Source organism: Nycticebus coucang, chromosome 14 (assembly GCF_027406575.1).
Source record: "Nycticebus coucang isolate mNycCou1 chromosome 14, mNycCou1.pri, whole genome shotgun sequence".
In the NCBI taxonomy this organism is placed as follows: Eukaryota; Metazoa; Chordata; class Mammalia; order Primates; family Lorisidae; genus Nycticebus; species Nycticebus coucang.
In genome coordinates, this window is record NC_069793.1 from 92,177,534 (window position 1) to 92,204,869 (window position 27,336).

The 27,336-nt window shown below is 40.0% G+C and overlaps 1 protein-coding gene across 2 annotated transcripts in view; it reads right to left on the reverse strand.

Annotated features, from left to right (window-relative positions):
• The window catches only part of TRPC6 (transient receptor potential cation channel subfamily C member 6), a 148,539-nt gene that overhangs the window by 31,082 nt on the left and 90,121 nt on the right, over nucleotides 1–27,336 (reverse strand). For both annotated transcript variants that reach the window (XM_053562170.1, XM_053562171.1), the window contains exons 2-4: nucleotides 24,754–25,528; nucleotides 10,567–10,749; nucleotides 8,716–8,880 (exon numbers count right to left, since the gene is read on the reverse strand). In XM_053562170.1, the coding sequence (XP_053418145.1) occupies nucleotides 8,716–8,880; nucleotides 10,567–10,749; nucleotides 24,754–25,528 (1,123 nt within the window). The remainder of the gene's footprint in view (nucleotides 1–8,715; nucleotides 8,881–10,566; nucleotides 10,750–24,753; nucleotides 25,529–27,336) is intronic.

A 27,336-nucleotide genomic window follows, 5' to 3' on the forward strand; every position in this document is an offset into this window, starting at 1 on the left:
TTGCCAAATTTTTGGAACAAAACAACAATGAAGACACAAATTATCAGAACCTCTGGGATACCGCAAAGGCAGTCCTAAGAGGGAAATTTATAGCACTGCAAGCCTTCCTCAAGAGAACAGAAAGAGAGGAAGTTAACAACTTTATGCGACATCTCGAGCAACTGGAAAAGGAAGAACATTTCAACCCCAAACCCAGTAGAAGAAAACAAATAACCAAAATTAGAGCAGAATTAAATGAAATTGAAAACAAAAGAATTATACAGCAGATCAATAAATGAAAAAGTTGGTTTTTTGAAAAGGTCAATAAAATAGATAAACCTCTGGATAACCTAAACAGGAAAAAAAGAGTAAAATCTCTAATTTCTACACTCAGAAACGACAAAGACAAAATAACGACAGACTCCTCAGAAATTCAAAAAATCCTTAATGACTATTACAAGAAATTTAATTCTCAGAAATATGAAAATCTGAAGGAAATTGACCAATACTTGGAAGCATGTCATTTTCCAAGACCTAGCCAGAATCAAGTGGAAAAGTTGAATAAGCCCATATCAAGTTCTGAAATAGCATCAACCATACAAAATCTCCCTAAAAAGAAAAGCCTGGGACCAGATGGCTTCGCATCAGAATTCTACCAAACCTTTAAAGAGGAACTAGTACCTATATTACTCAATCTGTTCCAAAATGTAGACAAAGAGGAAGGCTACCCAACACATTTTATGAAGCAAACATCACCTTGACCCCCAAACCAGGAAAAGACCCAACAAGTAAAGAAAATTATAGACCAATATCACTAATGAGTATAGATGCAAAAATATTCAACAGGATCCTAACAAACAGAATCCAGCAACACACCAAACAAATTATACATCATGACCAAGTTGGTTTTATCCCAGGGTCTCAAGGCTGGTTCAATATCCATAAATCTATAAGTATAATTCAGCACATAAACAAATTAAAAAACAAAGAACACATGATTCTTTCAATTGATGCAGAAAAAGTTTTTGATAATATCCAGCATCCCTTCATGATCAGAACACTTAAAAAAATTAGTAATGAAGGGACATTTCTTAAACTGATAGAGGCCATCTACACCAAACCCACAGCCAACGTCGTATTGAATGAGGTTAAATTGAAATCATTTCCACGTAGATCAGGAACCAGGCAAGGTTGCACATTGTCTCCATTGCTCTTTAACGTTGTAATGGAAGTTTTAGCCATTGCAATTAGGGTAGAAAATGCGATCAAGGGTATCCATATAGGGTCAAAAGAGATCAAACTTTCACTCTTAGCAGATGACATGATCGTATATCTGGAAAACACTAGGGATTCTACTACAAAACTTTTAGAAGTGATCAAGGAATACAGTAATGTCTCAGGCTACAAAATCAACACCCATAAATCTGTAGCCTTTATATATACCAACAATAGCCAAGCCAAAAAAAACAGTCAAGGTCTCTACTCCTTTCACAGTAGTGCAAAAGAAGATGAAATATTTGGGAGTATACCTAACAAAGGACATGAAAGATCTCTACAAAGAGAACTATGAAACTTTAAGAAAAGAAATAGCTTAAGATGTTGCCAAATGGAAAAACATACCATGCTCATGGCTGGGAAGAATCAACATTGTCTATACTACCCAAAGCAATACATAATTTTAATGCAATTCCCATCAAAGCTCCATTGTCATATTTTAAAGATCTTGAAAAAAAAATAATACTTTGTTTTATATGGAATCAGAAAAAACCTCGAATAGCCAAAACATTACTCAGCAATAAAAACAAAGCAGGAAATAAATAAATAAATAAATAAATAAATAAATAAAAACAAAGCAGGAGAAATCATGCTACCAGATCTCAGACTGTACTATAAAGTGATCAAAACAGCATGGTATTGGCACAAAAACAGAGAAGTAGATGTCTGGAACAGAATAGAGAACCAACGGATGTATCCAGCTACTTACTGTTACTTGATCTTTGACAAGCCAATTAAAAACATTCAGTGGGGAAGACATTCCCTATTTAACAAATCGTGCTGGGTGAACTGGCTGATAATCTGTAAATGACTGAAACTGTACCCACACCATTCACCATTAACTAAGATAGACTCCCACTGGATAAAAGATTTAAACTTAAGACATAAACTATAAAAATACTTGAAATAAGTGCAGGGAAGACTCTTGAAGGAATCGGCCTGGGTGAATATTTTATGAGGAGGCTCCCCAGGCAATTGAAGCAGTATCAAAAATACACTACTGGGACCTGATCAAACTAAAAAGCTTCTGCACAGCCAAGAACATAGTAAGTAAAGCAAGCAGACAGCCCTCAGAATGGGAGAAAATATTTGCAGGTTATACCTCCGATAAAGGTCTAATAACAAGAATCCACAGAGAACTCAAACGTATTACAAGAAAAGAACAAGTGACCCCATCTCAGGATGGGCAAGGGACTTGAAGAGAAACTTCTCTAAAGAAGACCAATGCACAATCTACAAACACATGAAGAAAAGCTCATCATCCTTAATCATCAGAGAAATGCAAATCAAAACTACTTTGAGATATCACCTACCCCCGGTAAGAGTAGCCCACATAACAAAATCCCAAAACCAGAGATGTTGGCGTGGATGTGGAGAAAAGGGCACACTTCTACATTGCCAGTGGGAATGCACACTAATGCGTTCCTTTTGGAAGGATGTTTGGAGAATACTTAGAGATCTAAAAATAGACCTGTCATTCGATCCTATAATTCCTTTATGAGGTATGTACCCAGAAGACCAAAAATCACAATATAACAAAGACATCTGTACCAGAATGTTTATTGCAGCCCAAATCATAATTGCTAAGTCATGGAAGAAGCCCAAGTGCCCATCGACCCATGAATGGACTAGCAAATTGTGGTACATGTATACCATGGAGTATTATGCAGCCTTAAAGAAAGATGGAGACTTTACCTCTTTCATGTGTACATGGATGGAGCTGGAACATATTCTTCTTAGCAAAGTATCTCAAAAATGGAAGAAAAAGTACCCAATGTACTCAGCCCTACTATGAAACTAATTTAGGGTTTGCACATGAAAGCTATAACCCAGTTACAACCTAAGAATAGGGGGAAGGGGGAAAGGGAGTGGAGGGAGGGGCAGGTGGGTAGAGGGAAGGGGATTGGTGGGATTACACCAGCGGTTCATCTTACAAGGGTATATGTGAAACTTGGTAAACGGTCTGTAAAGGTAGTGAATGATGCCCCATGATCATATCAATGTACACAGCTATGATTTAATAAAATAAATAAATAAATAAAGTAAAAAAAAAAAAAGAATGGAAGAAATAGTATCCAATGTACTCAGCCCTACTATGAAACTAATTCATAGCTTTCATATGAAGGCTGTAACCCAACTATAGCACAAGAATATGGGGAAAAGGCCAAGGGAGGGGAAGGAAGGGGGGAAGTCAGGGTGGAGGGAGGGTAACAGGTGGGGCCACACCTACGTGCATCTTAGAATGGGTACAGGTGAAACTTACTAAATGCAGAATACAAATGTCTACATACAATAACTAAAAAATGCCATGAAGGCTACATTGAACAGTTTGATGAGAATATTTCAGATTGTATATGAAACCAGCACATTGTACCCCTTGATTACATTAATGTACACAGCTATGGTAACAATAAATTAAATAAATAAATAAAATAAAATGTAACTCACCAAGAGGGACTTTACCTAACAATTGCAATCAGTGTAACTGGCTTATTGTACCCTCAATGAATCCCCAACAATAAAAAAAAAAAAAAAAAAAATGTAACTCACCAATAATCAAATGAGGACAAATCTAAAACAAATGTTAGACAAAATAGGTTTGATTTTCTTTTGCCTACTGTTTTTAGTTCTTTTTTCATTTTAAATATTAGCAGTTAGTAAATAAACATCAATGTGACTTTAATATCTTTTTCCATGGTGTGCCATGTATATAAGTTTAATTCTATAATTTTTATGATTTATTTTAATCATATATTAAAGAAAATGAAGATTCATTTCAAGATTCTGTATCTTTTTCATGGGAAATTCTATTGTAAATCTTACAAAGCAGTATGGTGCTGGCAGAAAACAGATACAGAGACCAATAGAACAGAACAGATAACCCAGAAATAAGTCCATCCATTTTCAGTCAACTAATTTTTGACAAAGGTGCCAAAAATATGCACTGGGGAAGGGATAGTCTCTGTAATAAATGGTGCTCAGAAAACTGGATGTCCACATGTAGAGAATGAAACCAGACCCCTATCCTGAACAAAAATCAATCAAAAAAAATTGAAGACTTAATCCATTAAGGCTTAAACACTGGGGGAGCACTCCAGGACATGGGTCCGGGCAAAGATTTCTTGAGTTAAACCAATTTTTAAAATGCTCAATTTATTTGACTATTTTGAGAAAACCAGTATTGGGGACAAAGACTATTATTAGTGAAATCCACAGCAAAGTTATTCATCACCTGCCTTATTTCAGAAAGAATAAGCAGCAGCCTTCAAGGACATCAAAAATACCATAGAGCATATATTAAAACAGAACCTAATTAATTAATTACAAAAAGAAAAAGTGAAATTGGGGACTAAAATGGGCTTGAAAATAAAGCCATCCACTTTGGAATGGGGTGGCAGTATAAGGGCTCTGGAACTGTGGTTGAGCTGTGCTGGACACATTCAAAGGCAGTGTCAGGGACCAGGGCAGGGGTCTGATCTGAGCGGTGTGCCTCGCCCTGACCTGGCTTGCTTTCCTTGTCCTGGACACGTGTAAAGGCCCTTCCACTGGGCCACTGGACCTTCTGTAATATTGCTCCTTCTTTATTTCATTAGAAAGGGAGAGAGGAGAATCAAAGGATTTTGCTGTTTAATAAAGTTTTAGGGCTTACTTTAGTTTTGGTTTTGGTTTTTTAAGCAAGCAGACAAAAAGGAAAAGCAAACAAAAACTTGATTGGCTGGAAACAAAAGAGTCGCATGTGAATCCTCACATCCTTTGCTTTTCATTTTGTTTGTTTGTTGTTTGAGACAGGGTCTCACTCTGTTGCCCAGACCAGACTGCAGTGGTACCATTATAGCTCACTGCAGCCTTGAAGCTGTGGGCTCAAGTGATCCTCCTGTCTCAGCCTCCCACATAGCTGGGACTATAGGCATGTGCCACCACATCTGGCTAATTGAAAAAAAAAAAAATGTAGAGACAGGACCTCTCGGTGTTGAGCAGGCTGGTGTTGAACTCCTGGCTTTGGCGTCCTGACACCTCAGCCTCCTCAAAGTGCTGGGATTACAGGCATCAGCCACCGCATTCAACACCTTTGCTTTTTATTTTAAAAATTGAGTTGCATTTTTCTTTAAATTAGGGTGAATTTTGGCATCTTTCTGTGGATTTTAGGAATTGAAGTGAGTTATCTACGTTAGTAAAATGTGTTACCTATATACTCTGTGATATAAACAAATTTCTACAAAGTAACCATAACTGAGTTGTCTACGTTAGTAAAATGTGTTACCTATATAATCTGTGATATAAACAAATTTCTACAAAGTAACTGTAGAGACTTACTTGAATAAGTACCCTGTTTCCCGAAAATAAGACGTGTCTTATTTTAAGGTGTGCTCCCAAAGATGCGCTAGGTCTTATTTTCAGGGGACATCTTATCTTTCCTTTAAGTAGGTCTTATTTTCGGAGGATGTCTTATTTTTGGGGAAACGGGGTAGAATAGCTGATGTGTCAGCTAATTTATTGAGGGTAAGCATCAAAATAAATACAATACTTCCTTTTAAATATTATATACCATATTCTTTTTCAGGTATTTAGTGATGACCAAATACCTAGTTATGTAACACATCAAAATGAAAAAGGTTGAGATTTGCTGAAATGATTTGAAATACAGAATGAGCATAAAACAAGTGACATTCAGTTACAGGAGAAGAAAGAGAACAAGAAAGACAAAAACTCCCTGGGCCGGGCACAGTGGCTCAGGCCTGTAATCCCAGAACTCTGGGAGGCGAGGCAGGAGGATCGCTTGAGGTTAGGATGTTTGAAACCAACCTGAGCCTTGGTGTGTGCCACACCTTCTGGGGGCAAGACATGATTGCAAGAGGGACTTTACCTAACAAATGCAATCAGTGTAAACTGGCTTATTGTACCCTCAATGAATCCCCAACAATAAAAAATAAATAATTAATTAATTAATTAAAAAATTAAAAAAAAGAAAAAGAAACCAACCTGAGCAAGAGCAAGACCATCTTTACAAAAAATAGAAAAAATTAGCCAGGCATTGTAGCACACACCTGTAGCCCCAGCTATTCCGGAGGCTGAGCCTGGAGGAACCCTTGAGACTTGGAGTCTGAGGTTGCTGAGAGCTATGCTGACACACACCACTGTACTCTAGCCCGGACAACAGCATGAGACTCTAAAAAAAATCAACAAACAAAACAAAAAAACTCCTGAAAGGGGGAAGCGAGAAAACTTGAAAAAGAAAACCAACTAAATAACTTTAAACAGAGATAGGACTCAGTCAGGATGCGTAGGCCTGCAATTTGACCTGCACTCATTTCCATGTGTATGTTGAGAAATTTAAAATATTTAAATATATTTTAGATAAAAGCATCAATTTAGCTAGAGCAATTCACCACCCCTTCCCCCCCACATGATCAATTCTGTGACCTGTAAATAATGTTTATGTTCATTCCCAGTGGAAAAATGTGAAACAGACTTTATCATGATGCTTCAAAGGATAACTAACAGTTAGGAAAATAGAAAACTTTGACAGTACCCTTTTAATTTGGTTATTTGCCTCATTGTACATAAATGAGGATGGAAATAGAAGCCAGAAGGAAATACAGGCAGGGAAGAATAAATGGTGAAGGAAATCAGGTGAATTAGAATTCAATCAAAATTTAAGAAATGTGTAACTCTAAGGACTGCCAAAAATAGTCTGTGTCAAAGCACCAGGCATTCTGAAAGGCATTATGCTTTTGACCTAGCTGGTTATGGAAAAAGAAAATTATTCACTTCAGGAAAAGATTATAATTTAACTGATTACAAAGTCATAAGAAGAATAATTCAGAAACTCCTCCCTTTCAAATTCAGTTTAATTTCTGATGACTTAGGAATTGTCAATAGAAACAGAATGAAGAAAGATGTAGCTTATGTTCTACTGAGGACAACTGAAAAGTTGGTTTTCAAGGTAAAGTCTGATATTCCTTTGAAAAAAGGATACAAACTTTCTAGATGCAATCTATGCTATAAATGTCATTTCCAGTAAATTTCACAATTTTCATTGTATATTCCTCATTTATATTCGATTTATAGGAGATATTAACTTTTGCCCTTATGTATTTTTAAGGGAAAAGAAATCCATGACGATGAATTTCATTCTCATGAGAAAATGCCCAGTTTCCAGCAGTTCCTATCATAATCACTAGACATAGTTATGAAGTTTCCACTGCGTAAAAGGCTCAGCACTAGCTTTCCAGCATGAGTCATTCGAAAGGTCTTTACGTGGTTAAAAAAAAAAAAAAAAAAACACCAAATATATCACTAAAGTGATACACAGACAATATGTTGGCAATGGTGGTGTATGTGTTTGCATTCAGGTTACAAATATTTGAAAATGAGTCATGCCCATGTTTAAGAATGGCAAGTATCATGGCGGCGCCTGTGGCTCAGTGAGTAGGGCACCGGCCCCATATATCGAAAGTGGCAGGTTCAAACCCGGCCTCAGCCAAACTGCAACAAAAAATAGCTGGGCATTGTGGTGGGCGCCTGTAGTCTCAGCTGCTCAGGAGGCTGAGGCAAGAGAATTGCATAAGCTTACCAGCTGGAAGTTGCTGTGAGCTGTGATGCCAGCACTCTATCAAGGGTGACAGAGTGAGACTGTCTCTAAAAAAAAAAAAAATGGCCATATCCAACTGGTTTCTCTACATAGCACGTTAATAGATGGTCTTGCAGGTACTGTAGCCATTTAGCAGTAGAATTATTTCAGTCCACCTCTCAGAATTAAAACTTAAACTGACAGAGGAATGTGGCTTCAAAACATGAAGAACAGGCTTGTTAGTGAGGCAGGACCAATCTCTCTGCCTATGAGCAGGATGACAGGTCAACATTTCTCAAACTTGTTCTGCCACACTAATGAGAGGATAGGTCCATCTGAATGGATTATTTTCACCAAAGTTGGACAGGTAGAAAATCTTTGCCACTGGGCTCTGGTGTACATTGTCCCTAAATTGAATTCCTTGTTGAAACAAGCACTATGTTAGTACTGACATAATGGTCCTTTATTTAAGATTTATCTGCTCATATTAGCTAAAAGAAATACCAAAGAAAAATTTTATCTCAAATTTTGCCAGAGGATAAACAGAGGAAAACTGTTCATTTGTCATTTGAAATATCTATTCAATGATACTATGACTTATTAAAGTATATAAAGGTATGTACATAGAGAAAAGAATAAAAGGAAATAAACTAACATAATAACTGAAGTTTTCTTTCATACATTGATAGTGGTGATATTATGGATGAACTTTCTCTTTTTTCCCTTTTTCTGCATTTCCTATAGCAAATAAGTACTGTTCTGTAATATAAAAAAAAATAAAGATTATTTAAACCCAACTATACTTCCCTGAAATTTTCATTTTGGAGATAAAATTTTCCCCCATATAAGACATAATTCTAGTAAACAATGGAGCTCCGGGCTTCACATACCTTGCTGCATGGAGCAAACCAGTATACGAGAGCCAGGAAGGGCAGGCCAATGGCTACGGCCAGGACCACAAGAAACTTGACCGCCATCGTCTGCTGCCGTAAACCGGAGAGATTCTCATACCATATAGAGAGTAGCTGCTGTTGGCAGTTTGGATGAGCTACGAACTGCGGGGGAAGTGACAAAACATTTAGCAGCTTAGTTAAGGTTCAGTATAAACTATTTTCCCATGTGCTAATATTTAGTTCTGTACCTTCCCATGAAAAGTATCATTAGAATTAAAGGACAAACATTAAACATCTAATTAATACACATTTGAGGATTCCAGTTTATCAAACTTTACCTTTATGACTAATGGGCTTTCTTTGAAAGTACAGAAAACTTTTTGAAATTCAATATTATAAAAAGATTCATCTATGTTTTACACGAGGATAAATTTTATGATTATATATTTTTCCATCTAGAAAGAACATGGTAAAGATCCTACTAGTTGGCTAAATACTGCAAGAAAAAATAACTCTCCAGGAATGACCTGAAAATGCCACACCTGTTTTCTACTAAATTTCTATTTGTATGTGGGTCTGTTTCTAATTGCTTATCTGTACCATTGATACTTCCTTTTATTCTTGTGCCAAAAATTCTTTCAATTAAAACCACTTTAAAATTCAATTTTTATTTCTTCAAAATTTTTTATTTAATTTTTTTCAAATGAACCATACACATGGCAGAGTTATTTAATATACAGAAAGCAACAGCCCAAGACAAAAATTGGCAAAGAATATTAAAAGGTTATATAAAAGAACCACAGTGGATTCTTAAGGATAATTAACCTTGAAGGTAGTTAAAGCAAGACACGATGTTTATTCAGAATGGTGAAGTTTGTAATGCCTGTTGTGCAAGGAAGAAGTAAGCACACTCACATATCATTGGTGTGTGTGGAAACTGGAACACCTTTTTTTGAAGGGAAACTTAGCAAATGCTTTGAAATTTGATAATATTTAATAAAAACTTGACATATTCCACAGTTAAGAATTTTTATCTACAGATGAAACTCATGCAAGTAAGCAAGCTATATAAACAAATATGCTTACCATACCAAAAATAAATAAAAGAACCTGGCAACAACAATAACGTAAAAAATAAAATAATACAGTAATATAGTAACGAAGCCTGTAAAAAGATGATGTGGACATTTACTGGCTGACGTGTGAAGCTGTCCAGGGAAGATGTTTGTGGAGAGAGACATCACAGTGGTTCATTACTCTCCACTAAGAATTAGACTGAGAGGGAGCACGTCTATATAGTTTGAAAACATAGAAATAAGCATTACTTTTATTATAAAATCTACCTTTAAAAACGTGCTAAAAGATATACATATAACCTAAGAAAGTAGGCAAGGGGGTGGAGGCCACTACATGAAAAAAGAGACTAACAATATTCCACAAATAAAGATACAGCTGGAGGAAATTCAAAGGCACTAAGGAAGGAATTGAAGGCCTTGGTCCAGCACTGGAAAATAGCCACAAATGGAAAATGGAGTCTTAAGTAATGACACTCCAATCACGTGACAAATGTCGTATAATCTGGATGCACAAAGTCTTTGCTATACGATTAGTTAAGTCAAGGAAAGTGGCAACTATTGCAATGTTCTGTAAAAATAAGTCCAGATTTCAAAGACTGCCATTAGGTAGGTGAAGTGCTTCACAACTAGATGCTTACGATTCACTAGGGAATCTGCCCAAGGTAACTGTTAATTAGAAGAATCCATGTCAACTTATCAATGCCAACCCTTTGTCCTTATCTAGCACCACTAAGAACTAGGATAATGAAATGGGCTTCGTGCCTGATCTTACTTTTTTTACTTCATATTTAATGGCAAGTTTTAACCGGCTGAGATTTGGGCGACCGTGATCTCCACTGTGGAGCGTTTCAACATCCCCATTTAGAATGGCCTCCACTTCCTCAGTATTCCTGCACAGATCAAGGAGTCCAACAACAAAATCTTTGCACTGCATCGACAGTTTTTTATAGTCATTCTAGGAAAGAAGAAGCAAAACAAACATAACCAGGTCACAGTAGCACATTTTATTACGTTATGCAGCAGAATTTTTCTGAGACTAAAAGGAGAGTACACTTCAAGAGAAAAATTCGACGTTTAGTTTTACTGTTCTTTTAACATATTTCAATTGCTGTTCTGCTGACTGACCTCTAAAATATTTTGGCACCCTAAAGATTTTCTTCATACCCTGCAAAATGAAATTTGCCTAAAGGAGTGGTTCTCAACCTTCCTAATGCTGCAACCCTTTCATACAGTTCCTCACATTGTGGTGATCCCAAACCATAAAATTATTTTCATTGCTACTCCATAACTGTAATTTTGCTACTGTTATGGATCGTAATGTAAATATCTGATATGCAGGATGTATTTAGGCGACCCCTGTGAAAGGGTCGCTCGACCTCCAAAGGGGTCATGACCCACAGGTTGAGAACCGCTGGCCTAAAGCATAATCAAAGGTTTTAAAAGAGAATATGCTAGGTCAAACTGACCTGTTGATTCAAGAGAAATATAAAATAACAAACTTTTCCACAGTATGATGACAGTACTTTACATGCATCATATTCTTTTTTTTTTTTTTTTTTATTGTTGGGGATTCATTGAGGGTACAATAAGCCAGTTACACTGATTGCAATTGTTAGGTAAATCACATACCCAGATAATGTGCATTTAATAAAGCTTTGGAAAATTTTATAAACTGTGTTGGAAAGGTTGAGGAACATAGAATGTTTAGAAAGGTTCCGGAGAAAAGCAAGCACATATATATGACCTGCTTAACAAATTGCTATTGAGGAACTTTACATGCCAAGCACAGGGTCAGTAGAGGAAACCTAGATATACAGTCTGCAAGATTCTTTTCTTTAAAAAAAGTATAATAAAAATGCTCTTGTTGGTGTCGTTTGCTGATGAATCAATATTCTACCGGGAAGATGTAGGGTGTGCCGGTCACATGCAGATGACCATAAACCTATGTCACCCTTCCACAGCATCTGCTGACATATTCATTCAGGTCTTTCTAATCTTTGCTCCCTCTTTATTCTCTCACATTAAGGCCTACACCCAAGCGTTAATCAAGAACATTTATGACCTAGGGCTTCTTGTATTACAAGAGGGTGACATCATCATGCGTAATCTTCACAATAATCTTGCTCAAGTTAAACAATGTGTCCAAAAATCATGTGGCCAGAGTCAAAACCAGGCATCAAATCTGAACATGTTTGGTCCAAACTTCATGTCTTTTTGATAGAATTTTTCTTTTCTTCCTTTCCCTTCCCTTTCCTCTTCCTTTCTTTCCTTCTTCCCTCCCTCCCTCTCTTGCTTCCTTCTGTCTGTCTCACTCCGTTGCCTAGGCTAGAATGCAGTGGTGCTATCATGGCTTACAATATCCTCAAACTGCTAGGCTCAAGTGATTCTCCTGCCTCTGCCTCACAAGTGGCTGGGACTACAGGCTCGCACCTCCACATCTGGCTAAAATTTTAATTTGATTGATTGATTGATTGATTGAAGCCTCACTATGTTGCTCAGACTGGTCTCAAATTCCTTGCTTCAAGTGATCCTCCTACCTCAGCCTCCCCAAATCATGGAATTACAGGTATAAGCCACTCTGCCCATTCTAGAAGCTTTTCTACCTTGAGTTTTGAAACAACCAAGAGGATGGCAAACAGGGCAAATATTATTCTCATTTTGCACATAAAAAAACTAAAGTTCTCTGAAGTCACATATTTTCAATGACAGAGTTTGTTCTTAAACTTAGTTTTTCAGATTCAAATTTAGTTGTCTTCCCCTTCCTGGAACTGCCTGTGTGTTGCAGAATGAAAAGATCCCCTTGGGAGGATCAAAAAAGGTGCTGGAGAAATGTGTGTGGTTCCGGATGTCTGTTCATAAGTCAGTATTTTGGGGTAGGTTATGTGTAAAATGCATGCTTGAGCTCCTCTGTAAATCAGGCTAAAAGCAAACTTCAATACAGTTTAGTAAGCTAAACAGGCTACACTTTGCTTCAGGTCCAAATTGATAAAGCACATTGTGTTTTAGCTGAAAATAGCTTAAACTACTTCTAAACAGGTGTCTGGGTAGACAGTATTGCCCTTCTATAAAATAGTCAATTAAGGTCATGGGACAAGACTTGAGATCTGTTGCCCACGTCCGCTGTAGAACAGTCCAGTAAACAGGAACCTGGGCTTCTAGAGCTGGACACACACGTCCTCAGTCTAGCTCTTCTGCTGCTTAGCCATGTCCACTCAACGAAGTCAAACCACTCTGTGAGGGAGAGGCGAGTATTGCTCTATTTTACAGATGAGAAAACCGAGGCTTCTTAGATTAAATAAGTGTTGATGAGACCATGCATGCCTAGTACCTAGCACGGGGCTCAGCAGCAAGCAAGCATTAGGTAAAGTGTACCTATTTTATTTTATACCATCAAAGATACCTTCAAAGGCTTACAATAGTCCATCTCCTGAAATTCACCAAAAAACATGGAGCTATGGGGCGGCGCCTGTGGCTTAAGGAGTAGGGCACCGGTCCCATATGCCAGAGGTGGTGGGTTCAAACCTAGTCCCAGCCAAAAAAAAACACACACACAAAAAACATAGAGCTATGACAAAATCAATGCACCTGACACCTCCTGTGTGTGTGCAGCTCAATTATAGAAGTACATGTTCTGAGTTCTTTTAAAGGCAACAAAGTAATAGTGAAAATCTGTGCTCTCCAGAATTCTAAGAAAGCTCAGGGCAATCAGATATTTAAAGAGTGAGTATGACTCTTCAAGTGTGGGGTAACATTTCAGTAGAAACCCCGGGGGCTGACAAAGTGAAGTACAGGCCTTTGTGGTATTTAATGCTTTAACCCCCCAATGTTTTTCTGGTGGCAGAGTCTGGAGAAGGGGCAGCAGTGGCATGTCTGCCCCCAAAGATGGCACAAAAAAGCCGGTGAAACAGTCCAAGAAGCAGGCCACGGACAAGCACCAGAAAGGTGACGCATTCACACAGAGCAGGCCACGGACAAGCACCAGGAAGGGGAGGCGTTCACACAGAGCAGGCCGAGGACGCACCAGGAAGGTGAGGCATTCACACAGAGCAGGCCACGGACAAGCACCAGGAAGGGGAGGCGTTCACACAGAGCAGGCCACGGACAAGCACCAGGAAGGGGAGGCGTTCACACAGAGCAGGCCACGGACAAGCACCAGGAAGGGGAGGCGTTCACACAGAGCAGGCCACGGACAAGCACCAGGAAGGGGAGGCGTTCACACAGAGCAGGCCATGGACAAGCACCAGGAAGGGGAGGCGTTCACACAGAGGAGGCCACAGACAAACACCAGGAAGGGGAGGCGATCACACAGAGCAGGCCACGGACAAGCACCAGGAAGGGGAGGCGTTCACACAGAGCAGGCCACGGACAAGCACCAGAAAGGTGAGGCGTTCACACAGAGCAGGCCGAGGACATGGACCAGGAAGGGGAGGCATTCACACAGAGCAGGCCACGGACAAGCACCAGAAAGGTGAGGCGTTCACACAGAGCAGGCCGAGGACACACCAGGAAGGGGAGGTGTTCACACAGAGCAGGCCACGGACAAGCACCAGGAAGGGGAGGCGTTGACACAGAGCAGGCCATGGACAAGCACCAGGAAGGGGAGGCGTTCACACAGAGCAGGCCATGGACAAGCACCAGAAAGGTGAGGCGTTCACACAGAGCAGGCCACGGACAAGCACCAGAAAGGTGAGGCGTTCACACAGAGCAGGCCGAGGACACACCAGGAAGGGGAGGCGTTCACACAGAGCAGGCCACGGACAAGCACCAGGAAGGGGAGGCATTCACACAGAGCAGGCCACGGACAAGCACCAGAAAGGTGAGGCATTCACACAGAGCAGGCCACAGACAAGCACCAGAAAGGTGAGGCGTTCACACAGAGCAGGCCGAGGACACACCAGGAAGGGGAGGCGTTCACACAGAGCAGGCCACAGACAAGCACCAGGAAGGGGAGGCATTCACACAGAGCAGGCCACGGACAAGCACCAGAAAGGTGAGGCGTTCACACAGAGCAGGCCACGGACAAGCACCAGGAAGGGGAGGCGATCACACAGAGCAGGCCACGGACAAGCACCAGAAAGGTGAGGCGTTCACACAGAGCAGGCCGAGGACACACCAGGAAGGGGAGGCGTTCACACAGAGCAGGCCACGGACAAGCACCAGGAAGGGGAGGCGTTCACACAGAGCAGGCCACGGACAAGCACCAGGAAGGGGAGGTGTTCACACAGAGCAGGCCACGGACAAGCACCAGAAAGGTGAGGTGCTCACACAGAGCAGGCTGGGGACATGGACCAGGAAGGGGAGGCATTCACACAGAGCAGGCCGGGGACATGGACCAGGAAGGGGAGGCGTTCACACAGAGCAGGCCGAGGACACACCAGGAAGGGGAGGCATTCACACAGAGCAGGGCAAAGATTCACTAGGAAGGCCAGGCATTCACACAGAAACAGAAAGAGGAACAGAAGAAACTTTACGAGTTAAAAGCGAACACCTCAGAAAATTATCCCCTGGATGTAGAATAAAGAAATCTGTCTAAAAGTCAGCTGTCCTGTGCCTGTGACCCTTGATTCCTGTTTAAACTTCTGTATTCCAAGCCATAACACCTTTTACCCCCATAGCTAAAATGAAGTGTTGTCTTAGAGCAAGACATTTCATTTAAAAGTAAACTTCTGTAAATAAAAATTTTTTTGTAATTCACTACTAATTCTCAAGACATGTTCTCAAGCTAAAGACAACTATTTAAAAAAAGAGAAAGAAAGAATAAGACTGCTTTTAGAAATAGACTCTTTAAAATGGAGAACCCATTACAAATGCATTCACATTTTAAATTATTGACATTAATTTTATTAATTTTTTACTTAAAATGAAATATTGGTAATGGTCCATCAGCAGTGTGATTTTGGTTCCCTGAGAAGAAAAGTGAAGCTGCCAGGCGGACTCAGTCCAGAGTCCTGTCTGTGGGTCACACCCCTCTCCACACCCTCATAAATGAGAGATAGGTGCTCCCCTGTGAACCTCTCAGCTGAAGAGGGAGAATGACTGACAGTGGGCTCACAGAACAGACCTACCTCCTCAAAGGGCATCTTAATTGGATTTCACACAGTAGAAGAGGTGTTATGCTTTGCGATTTTAAGCTCTCGCTCTCCTTTCTACATAAAGAATGAAGTTCACTTCATAGAAATCAGGGGGAGAGGAAAATGCAGACCTTCCTTCTCAGCCATCAACTGTGTGGGCTTTGGAAAAGGCAGACCTGGGTTTGCAATCAGACTCAGCTGCTCACTAGCCATATGACAGTGGACAAATAAATTAATCCCTCAGTGCCTTAGAATCCTCATGCGCAACAGGGGATAATATTATACCTACTTCTAGGGTATCTGTGAGAATTATTACAAGATAATGAACTCCAAGTTCTCAGCACCGGTTAATACTGGTCAGGGGTTATTATTTTTGTAGTTTTCATTGCTTCACAAGCAAAGTCCAAGTTTTTCAGCCCCTCATCCCAAAACTGTGCTAACAAATATAAAGGCATGTTGGGGGTCCCAGGATATCATCTGAAAACATATCGATAATAAAACAATTATTCGTGCAGGCATTCTAGGCACCAGTGCTGTGATAGATAACATATTCTTACTAAAACAGGAGTTTGTAAAGTGAAATTATATCAGCGATGAGTGATAGTGAAGAATTGGTCAGCCACGCTTCGTGGAACCACATGAACTCTGGTCCTTTCTCCTGGTTTGGGATAATTGTCACCAAATGGTACATTGCTTGTTGAGCTCTGTCACAGCTGATGTGGTGATGACTAGCAAGCATTTATAGGGCACTTACTATCTGGGATTCTGAAGGACAAAGTTAACCAGACACTGTTCTAAGAAAAGGGGAAAAAAAGGCAATAAAGTTTCAAAACAAAAGTTGCTGAAAAACATTCCTTCGATACGTTAGATGCTACTGCCTTTCCTGTTGATTTTCACCATCAGGGATGGTGCTTATTTAACTTAATGCAGAGTTTGGTAACCAGCTTTTATTCTTCCTTTCCCTTGGGAATGTTCAGGTCCCACTGAAGCTACAAAGGTTGGGCAGCAGTGGTGAGTGAACAGGTGGTTTCAGGGGCTGGAGAGTCTCTCCTAAAGCAGACTGTCGCACTCAACTTCCCTCCCTAACTGTTCACTCCTCATAGCCCTAAAATTATGCCAGACTGAGGTTCTCTCTGCCCATTTATTTCAAACTGCGATAGGAAATTCTAAGGCAAGAACAAACACACTCTCTCTCCCTTCCCCAATACCACTTTGCTGCCTTTATTAAATCCTTTATAAACAGCTGACAATGATCCACAAAGCTCATCCAAGGCCCATTTCCTCCTTCCTCTCTGTTCAGGAGCAAGCCCTGTGCTTCTGGTGTTGTGATTCTGCCTTTCTGGCTACTTTGCAGGGAACACAGCCAAGCGATACCCTTTGTCATCCTGTTGGGGTTTGATAATGGTCATCCAACCTTTTTGCTAACAAAAAAACACTTTTCAATCAGCCAGTTTCTTGGAGGGTATTTATCTTTCGACAATGCCAGACATTTTTGTGCAGTATACAACATAGCAACAGTTTAAAAACAGATATGGCAGAAGTCTCTCTACCCTTCCTCTTTCTCAAAGTCAGTGGCAGAGGCATCTGGAGGGCCATGTGCACATCTGCACATGGACCTGTGGGAAGACAGAAGGGGGTTGGAAAAGCTCCCCAGAAGCTGTCGACACAGAATGACAGAGGTGAGGACAATCCCTGTTGCATACAAGGGAAGATGTGAAGGTTGGAATAAAAGGAAACATCGTAGGTTCCTACAAACAACCTAACATGTAAACAGGTTCACAGAAGAGTTCAGACATAGTCATGGGTACAAATTGAGACACTAAACAGAGACTAGGACATTAGAAGGATACATCTGCGGACAAAAGCATTCCTTGTGTTGATGTTCTCATCCTTAAGTTTGCCATTCCTAACGTGAGCTTAAATTTGAGTCCAGGAGAGAAGCCAGGAGTTTTGCTGTCTCTTTTTTTTTTTATTGAGACAGAGTCTCACTGTGTCACCCAGGCTACAGCAACCTCAAACTCCTGGGCTCAAGCAATCCTCTTGCCTCAGCCTCCCCAGGATGCTGGGTAATTTTTTCCTACTTCTAGCAGAGATGGGATCTCGCTTTTGCTCAAGTTGTTCTTAAACTCTGAGCTCAAGCGATCCACCTTCCTTCCAGAATGCTGGGATCTCAGGTGTGAGCCACCGTGCCTGGCTTACTATCCTTTAGTATCAATGCCAGTCAAGTTCTGGCCTTTCCATTTGTTTACCATTTTGTATTTCTTGTCAAAAGTATTTTTAATCCAATTTCAAGCTTACAGTGGCCAAGGACTTACACTACCAAAGCCTGAGACTATTCATAAAGATTCAGAGTAAAAATTGAATTTGAATCAGTAAAACCTTTAAAAATATGTTTTTCCCCATTTTTTTTAAAGACTTGCCACTCCCCAAGGTCTACTGGCTTTCTTCTTGTCTCTGTGTCTCCATCTAATTGTTAGATTTCTCTGCTGTGCTGTGGTGCCACAACAACTACAGATCTGGTGAAATAAGTAATAAAGCTATTTGTTTGGCTTACAAGACTCTAAGCATGGGGTCAAATTGGCTGAGAAACTCAGTAACAATTCTTACAGTGTTAGAATACTGGACTGTGTGTTGTTAGGGAAGGGGAGAATTAATTCGAAAGGAGCTTAGAAAAGCTACATATTGGTGTTCACGAAATCATGAAGGTTTTCACTCTGTGTCTTAGATTGTGTTTGAGCAGAGATGTTCTCAGGGGCTGTAGAACCCTGATTATTTTTAAGGAATCAAGTTCAAGATCCTTACTTTTGCTAGAAGTGATTTCCTTGAAAACGTTCGCTCTTTTGCAAAATAATTTCCCACTTTCATCCATTCATATACCCAAAACAGAGAGTTCCCCTTTAATGACTAACCCACATACTAGAAACCCAGAGGGGCTTCCTGTACTTCTTAGCCTGACTTCAATTCCTGTTGAAGATGAAGCTTAGTTATAGTAATGCGACCCATGGGCTCATGTTGGGATGTTCTGAATTCAGATGTATGGTGTGGTGTGCAGAGAGAAGCAAGGATCATTTGGAATGTGCTTCGCCTCTTTACTTGCCAGCGGTCATCAGGGAATGCACATTTCTGAGTGAGAGTCCAGAAAAAGCAGAGCAAAGGAGGCGTCAGTGAGGAATACTAGACACAAAAAATGGCATTTTCATGTATTTAAATGTAAATGATTCTTTTATTCTTAATACTCATCTTTCAGATGCATCATTATATAGAATAAAGAGCATCTCAAACAGGAAAGGAAAAAAATGTGAAGATGATTCTTTTAAATATGACTTGGAATGGTCTCTAGGACTCAAAATTTTCACAGGACCTTGGCCAAAACTCATGGATTAAACTTTTATGTGATTTCTTTTAGATACAACATTTGTAATTCAGTAAGAAAGTTATAAAATCATATCAAGAAATATTTACACCAACTACAGTCACCCTCGTCTAATTTTATTCCAAAAAATCTTTAATAATTTATATATCCTATGTGCTGGTAGGCATACCAAGTAGTTTTTAGCTACGTATGATACACACACATTTTTCTTTCATTAAATACACAGCAAAAGTGTGAACATGATTAATACCACTAAACATACATTTCCAGTAAGAATTGTGTCATATAGTTAAAATTTATTTCTTGAAATGTGTATATATTTGTTATTTTGAACAACTGAGTTCAATTTATGTAGATTTGATCAAATGTACCCATAATAGATATAATAGTAACTCTTTCCAGCATATTTTTAATATCTAGAGTCTTATGATCACAGTAAATAAAGTCTAATTTCATATATGTGTGTTACATGCATGTTTATTTACATATGATATATATGGTAACATGTAGATAAGTGTATTATAAGAGACTTTACAACAAAAATTCATTACATTAGGAATCACATTTTTGGAGGAAAGTGGACTAGAAATATAAGCGCAAAAAGAAATAAGAATGATGCAGCTTTTGTGAACATTAAAGAAGAGGTTGTTCATTTATTTTTTCAAGAGGGGATAGTGCAGATCAAATCATTATAGATTTAGAGTCTCCTGGGTATAGGTGAAAGAGTAATTCAAGGGTTCTATTTTTAAATGGCAATATATACACTATGCAGAAATCACATCCCTTAAAATATTTAAACTTACAAATGAAAATATATGTATATATGATTTTATTTTATTTTATTTTATTTATTTTTTTTGTTGTTGCAGTTTGGCCGGGGCTGGGTTTAAACCCGCCACCCTCGGCATATGGGGCCGGCGCCCTACTCACTGAGCCACAGGCGCCGCCCATTTTAAAATATGTAAATATGCCCAGAATTTTTCAAATATCCTAAGTGGAAAAGGAGTAAAATAAAGACCATAAGCAGGGAGGATGTCCTGTGACCAACACAGCCCCTCGGGTTCCTGTGGGGCAGCCCAGGCCTGAGTTGTCCAATCTCTGTGATCTTTGCTTCCTGAGACGCTAAGGGGATTAACTATTAAAAAAAAAAAGAAAAAAAGACTGGAAGGATATGTACCAGCATGTTTGCACCCTACTAGTGTTTATTTCTTGGTGGCAAAATTGGCAATGGTTTTTAAATCTTTCTTTATTTTTACATTCTTATTTTTTAACATGGCTATATATTATTTAAAAATAAGAAAAAATAAGTTACTTTTGAAGGAGAAAAGTAGCACACCTAGCAGAAAAGTTCACGTGAGAGACACTAACTTCTTTAGCACTGTGGTTAATTGAGGTTGGGACGCTGGGAACAGAGTTGGTGTCACAGGAGCCATGACAAGGCCACTGGTGACCTCCCCTCACAGGACCCTGTTCTTTCCTCTGCTGCCCGAATTAGTCTTGGAGAACAGAATATTTGTACTAATGCTTGATACACGACAAGGAACGTTTTTTTTATTGTTTTGTGTTTATAAAAGGCTTTGAAAGAAAAGCCAAGAACTTCCCTTTCTGTTTGTGCAAAGATGTTGAATCAAGTTTCTAGTCAGGAAAATTGTTTGTCAGGTTAATATATCCTTAAAAAAATAAGGATTTGTTTTTTAAATATTTTTAAAACTGCTATCCTCTTTTAACAGTAAACAAATTTTAGAAAATTGTTTTTAAAAGACACTGAGAATACAATCTACTATGGAGATGTATGTTTTCAGAAATTATTTTTTCTTTGCCTTCAAACCTGCACAGAAGCAGGACTCTAACAAAAAGCTGTGTTCGTTTAGAGGATCTAAGTAACTGCTGAGGACAGTGGAACTAACAGAGGAGCAGAAATGGAGGCACGTGTCTGATCCATATACATCACACCTGCCGGGGCAGAAGGAAATGAAAAGAATAAAAGTCCAGATCTCTAAAGCTTTGTGATCCTATGGGGACCTCCACATTCTGCAATGCATCTAGGGACAATGAAGTGTTCACATCCTGGAGAGATGTGATTTTTCTCACGTTTGAGCCACTAGCCGTCACCTCAGACCATGAGGTCATGCCTAATATGACAGTTACTACACACAGGTCTCTCTCCCATGAGATTATAAACTAAATGAAGACAAGATTGCTGACTGAATTGTCTTTGCACTTTGTCCTCTGTCTCCATCTCCATCCTAACCATCCCTGGCACAATATTTGGTACAAAACAAGGGCTCAAAGGATGTGGGTAAGTACATGAATGAATGAGTCTTCAGTGATTCAGAGAGAGTGTTCAAACAAGGATATACTGCTGAACCAGAACTGCTGAAACCTAAGCAGTGAAATCACTAAAAATTAAAGATAGATTGAAAAATATTAATATGAATCAGAGTTCAAAAAAGCAGCTTTAACTTGAATCTGAAAAAGTTATTTGAAGCACCAGGTCCTAGGAGTCCAGTGAAAAGCAGTAAACACTCAACACTCTGGAACAGAGCTGGAAAGAGTGTCTGCTCGCTCGACGATCCTAGCTGCCAGGGAACTGGAGGAAAAGCACCTTCCTTCACACTGGGAGCACACACTGAGGGGCCCAGTGGCTGTTTCCTCTTCTCCCCTCCCTAGATAGATACAACCTGAGGACAGATGGACACACCACCCCAGGTGACAGGGGAACACCATGCTTTCAGTGACAGTGGTACCAAGAAGCTGCCTAGAGAGACTGGGCTGTAGTCTCCCAAGGTGTGGAGCACAGAGGCCAGCTTTCCCACAACATGCAAAACAGAGAATATAAAGTCAATGTTCATTTTTGTAAAACACTGGATCAATGAATCAGACCTGGTTCCAACCCACATCAAGTTTAGCTAAAGAGGAAAGCACATCATAAGTAATGACAGTGCAGAGGATAGTAGGGCGAGTGCCCCAAAACAGCTCAGATAAACAGTGGGCAGAGTCTAGTGGTGTGGGGGGCATAACCTTAGGCTGGGAATCCGAGCCCACGTCCTCTCAAATGCAGTACAGACCGTATGGATGCAGGACATCCCCTATCATGTGGTGGCATCTGACACCAGTTATCCCTCCAGACACTTTTTTATTAAGGGACTGACAGCTCAAGGTTCTCTAAGTGCCTCTTTCAGATCTACAATCTTTTGCTTTTGCTGTTACATTGGCCTAAAATAATCTCTCATTCCCTGCCTTCCAAACTCCACTCTGTTCTGCCATGTACAAGTGAAAGACCAATTTCTATGTAACTTTGCTTAAACCTAACAGGAATTAATATTGCTTTCTCTGAGCTCCTACAGAGCATGGCTGAAGTTCTATCTACTACCTGTTTGCTCTGGGTCATGTTTATCTGCATGTGCGTCTGTCTCTCCAATCAACTGAGACTTTTAAGCTCGTTCCTCTTTCTGACCTCAACAGCATCCATCACTGTGCTCTCACCCCAGAACCCATACTTCATAGGAGGAGCAGACTGAGTGTTAGAGGGCAGCACTCATGGATTCTGGATTCTGATCCCAGCTCTGTCATTTCCCAGTGGTTCCTCTCGGGTCTTACTGAACCCTTCTATGCCTCCATTTCTCCTACTGGCTAGTGATATCTTTCTAAGGTTTTGATAAGGGTTAGATATAACCATAAAATGTCTGGGAAACAGTAGATCAGGGGTTATCAAACTACGGCCCGTGGGCCACATGTGGCCTGCTGAGGACATTTATCCGGCCAGCCAGATGTTTTTGCCACAGCTGGCTGTCATGCTTAGCAGCCAACTCGTCCAGAGCCGCAGTGCGCATGTGTGGAGTGTGCGCCAACTCTCCAACTCCACTCCTTCTCTGTCTCTCCCCGCCCCTCCTTCTCTGTCTCTCCCCGCTGGGTGTTTTTGCCATCCTGCTTAGCAGCCCACTTGTCCAGGCCCGCAGTGCGCATGTGTGGAATATGCACCAACTCTCCAACTCCACTTCTTCTCTCCAACTCAGCTCCTTCTCTCTCTCTCTCCACCCCTCCTTCTCTCTGTCTCTTGACTCTTCCTCACAGTCTCTGGTGTAATCGGAGGAGTCACCAGGTTGCCTGTGCAGAGCCTGCTGCTGCCTAAGGACCGAGGTAAAAACAAGTTAGGATTTATTTATTTTTTTAAGTTAGGAGGTCTATTTTTTTTTTTTAATTTTGCAGTTAGTAGGGCCTTTTTTTTGCAGTTAAGGGGGGGCCTTTTTTTTCTGAAGTTAGGAAGTCTTTTATTTTTTGCAGATAGGGGGAGCCTTTTTTTGAAGTTAGAAGAGCCTTTTTTTGAAGTTAGGAGAGCCTTTTTTTTTTAAGTTGGTTAGTTGGTTGGGGGTGGTTTCTAGGGGGGTTGCATCACAATGATAACGCAAATAGTCAGCGCTCAGTGCTAATGCATTAAACCACAGACAATTTCAGGAATTTCTGTCTGAGCTAAATGTTACCTGTGAAGATATTCCGTACCACACAGAAGTCTGTTGGCTGAGTTGAGGGAGAGTTTTGAAACATTTCTATGACTTACTTCCACAGATTACAGCTTTTCTGCTTTCAAAAAATAAAGAAGTACCAGAGCTCAATGATGCAGAATGGAAACGGCACCTTGCCTTTCTGACAGATGTAACAGAGCTACTTAACAGTTTCAATGTGCAACTTCAAGGAAAGGGGAAGCTCATCTGTGATATGCAATCACATGTAAAAGCATTTGAAGTAAAATTAGGCCTCCTCATCAAACAAGTGAAGGAGAAAAATTTCTGCCATCTCCCCACAACTCAAAATCTGTTAGCAGAAAATCCATTGGTTGCATTCCCAAATAAAACATGTGTGGATTCACTGGAAAAGTTGCAAAAGGAGTTCTGATTTAGATTTAAAGAGCTTCAGCTCCATGAACAGGACATACAGCTTTTCCGTAACCCATTTTCTATTGACATTGAACATGTGGATACGATTTACCAAATGGAACTGGCTGAAATTCAGAATTGTGACTCTCTGAAAGACGCATTTAAGTCAAGCAGTGGCAAATATGGAACCGGACATTGACCATCTCATTAGCCAAAAGCAGGCCCATAGTTCCCATTGAAATACTGGTAAGTTTGTTGATTTAATTTTATTTGATCTTTATTTTAAATATTGTATTTGTTCCCTTTTTTTTTTTTTTACTTCAAAATAAGATATGTGCAGTGTGCATAGGAATTTGTTCATAGTTTTTTTTTTTTTTAAACTATAGTCTGGCCCTCTAACAGTCTGAGGGACAGTGAACTGGCCCCCCCCCCGTTTAAAAAGTTTGAGGACCCCTGCAGTATATCATCTCAAAAAGGTAGTGATCACAACTTTTACTATGATGACTACAGTTAGAGAGCTCGTTGAATAAACATACGCACTTACCTAGTGATGGCAGTAACTAGCACAGAGCTGCGTGCATGGGGAAGCTCGTAAGTGCACCTTAACTGGGAGGGTGACATCCCTATTGTTAACAACCTACCTTGAACTCTTTCTCAATATTGGCCAGCACTGCCAGCTCATTGCTAAGTTCTAAAGCCGTCATGACTGGGTCTTCACTAGACAGTGACAGGTAAGCCGGACTTGCCAGGCCTTTATAGGCATTAATTCTGGATCTGGAGTGGCTGAAGGAGTCATGTTTCTGTTTCTGGTTGCATTCACTGCACTTGCAGAAGTAGTCATGAGGCCGTTCGATCCTAGCACCCTTCCGTAGTAGGGTGTGCACAATTTCATATTCCTGGCAATGGGCAGCCAGAATGATCGGAGTCACATCATGGGAGAACCGTGTCCCATCTTCATCATAGGCATAAAAATCGTCTTGCTGCAGTTCAGACTGGCTAGGGCTAGTTGCTAACCTCTTGCCTTCAGCAAAAGCTGGATGACTAAGAATGGCTTCCACAATTCGCACATAACCTTTACTAATAGCTAGAAGCAAAGCATCCCCAACACGAGAGAGGTTTTCTTTCTTGAGGAGAAGCTCTGTAATCTCCAGATGCTCGTTGGCCACGGCCAGCTGCAGGGCATTCTGGCCCATGTAATCCACACAGTTGACATTGAGGGAAAGGCATTCCTCTAACATCTTCCGCACCACTGGGATGTTACCATACTCTGCAGCATCTAAAAAGCGTTCCTCCTCAACAGATAGGCTTGTAGCATGATCATTAAACATGTATGCTGGTCCTCGATTAGCCAACCTTCTCCCCTTCTCTCGGAGAACTGTCTGCCGCCGATAGGCCAGTCTGTTGTCCGTGTCCCGGCTACAATAAAGCAGAACAAATCACATTAGGAGCATTTTAGTGTGTCCAATGACCTGCCATCCATCTAATGCATTCCTCAAGTATATTAGATGTTGTCTCATCATCTCTAGACCTGCTGTATTATAAAATGAAGATGCATTTATTTGCTAATCAATTTCAAGAACTTCATACTTAAGAAAACTGAGCACTTTGCAGATGTTAACATTCCAGTTTGGGGTGGGGACTCTGGCAAGTGCCATAATCTGTCTCTGCCCTTTACACAGAGATTAATGTGTTTCTCATCCACGGATGAATCAGACTGAAGAAAGACAAACTGGCTTATCCATAATCAGTCACCAATATAATAGAAAGTGTGAACTAATCAGTCACCAATATAATAGAAAGTGTGAAACTGTGTTTAAAAAGTAGAGACAAGTGGTCTGTAGATGTCTGTCAGATCTAGTTGGTTTATTGTATTATTCAAGTCCTTTATTTCCTCACTTATCTATCCATTATTAAAAGTGAGATACTGAACTCTTAACAATTATTATAGAAATGTATTTCTCTGTTCAATTATGTAATTTTTTGCATAAAAAAGTAAAGACAACAGCAAATCCACTGAAGTCAATGTATATTTATTGAATCCCTTTGATGCCAGGGTCAGGCACTGTATTTGACTCAGGAAAACTAATGGTGAGAAAAAGTAGGTATTTTTCTGCCCTTACAAATCTTATAACTTAAAGGGAGAAAGGGGGCAATCAGCACATTGCTTTGTTGTCAGCTATTTAATTATCACAATAAGCCTAAGCAGGGGCATCTAAGTCAGCTTCTGAGCGAAAATGACATGGAAGGATGGACAGGAGTCAGCTGAGAATTTGGGCAGGTGAGACAAATCTGGTGCAGGTAGGGAATGTCAGCAGCTGGATGAGCTAGATGCTAGAGCTTAGGTTCCATTAATAGGGACCAAAAGTGTTGGACTCTGTTGTCCTAAAATTCACTGCAAGCTTGAGAAAAATAACCAAGATTCCAGGAAGGAAGGAGCACTCCCTCCCATGACGGAGGCAGTGGCCAGAGCAGAGGCCAGCCTTCAGAGCAGGCCTTCAATCTGTGATTGGAAGGGAAAGCAATTCTTCCCCTGATCAATGCTGCAGGAGATTTTTTCTTTATTGATTCTTAACTTTATGCCTTAAGGTTTTCTTGACATTGAAGAGCTCTCATTATGATTAGAGGTTTACCTCTTATCACTGTGGTTAACAAGAAACCCAAAGAAGGTAAGTTCTACAGAACTGAGCAGGGACAAGTTATGAGGGAGTCAGAAAAGAAAGGAAAAGGTATGATAAATAAGCATTGCTTCTTCTCTTTGTAAATGTTCAAAAGGTCATCCCTCTTTAAAACAGTCACAACTTTCTAGTATGAAGAGAACATAAATGGAGCCAAAGACCCCATAAGTCATCTTTCCCTCCAATTGCCCAGTTCTGGAGATTCTCTACTGACCATTCAATCTTGATACTAAATCTCCAGCCAATGGAGACTGTGGCAACGCTGTGCTCAACAATAGAAAAGAAGTTAGTAAAATTTCAGCAATTCACATATTATGGATCTCCAAATAGGTTGAAGACTATGCTGCCACATTCACGAATGTTTTTCACGTATTTCCTTAGCTCTCCAAGGCCTTTTCAAAACCATCCAAATTGATTTTTTATTAAAGAAACAATTTTATCAATTAAAAAAAACACACACTAAGGGCCAACAATTAGTCATACAATATTATTTTAATACATTCAACATATTATGTGTTTGTCCATCAATTTTAGCTTCTTGAAGAATTC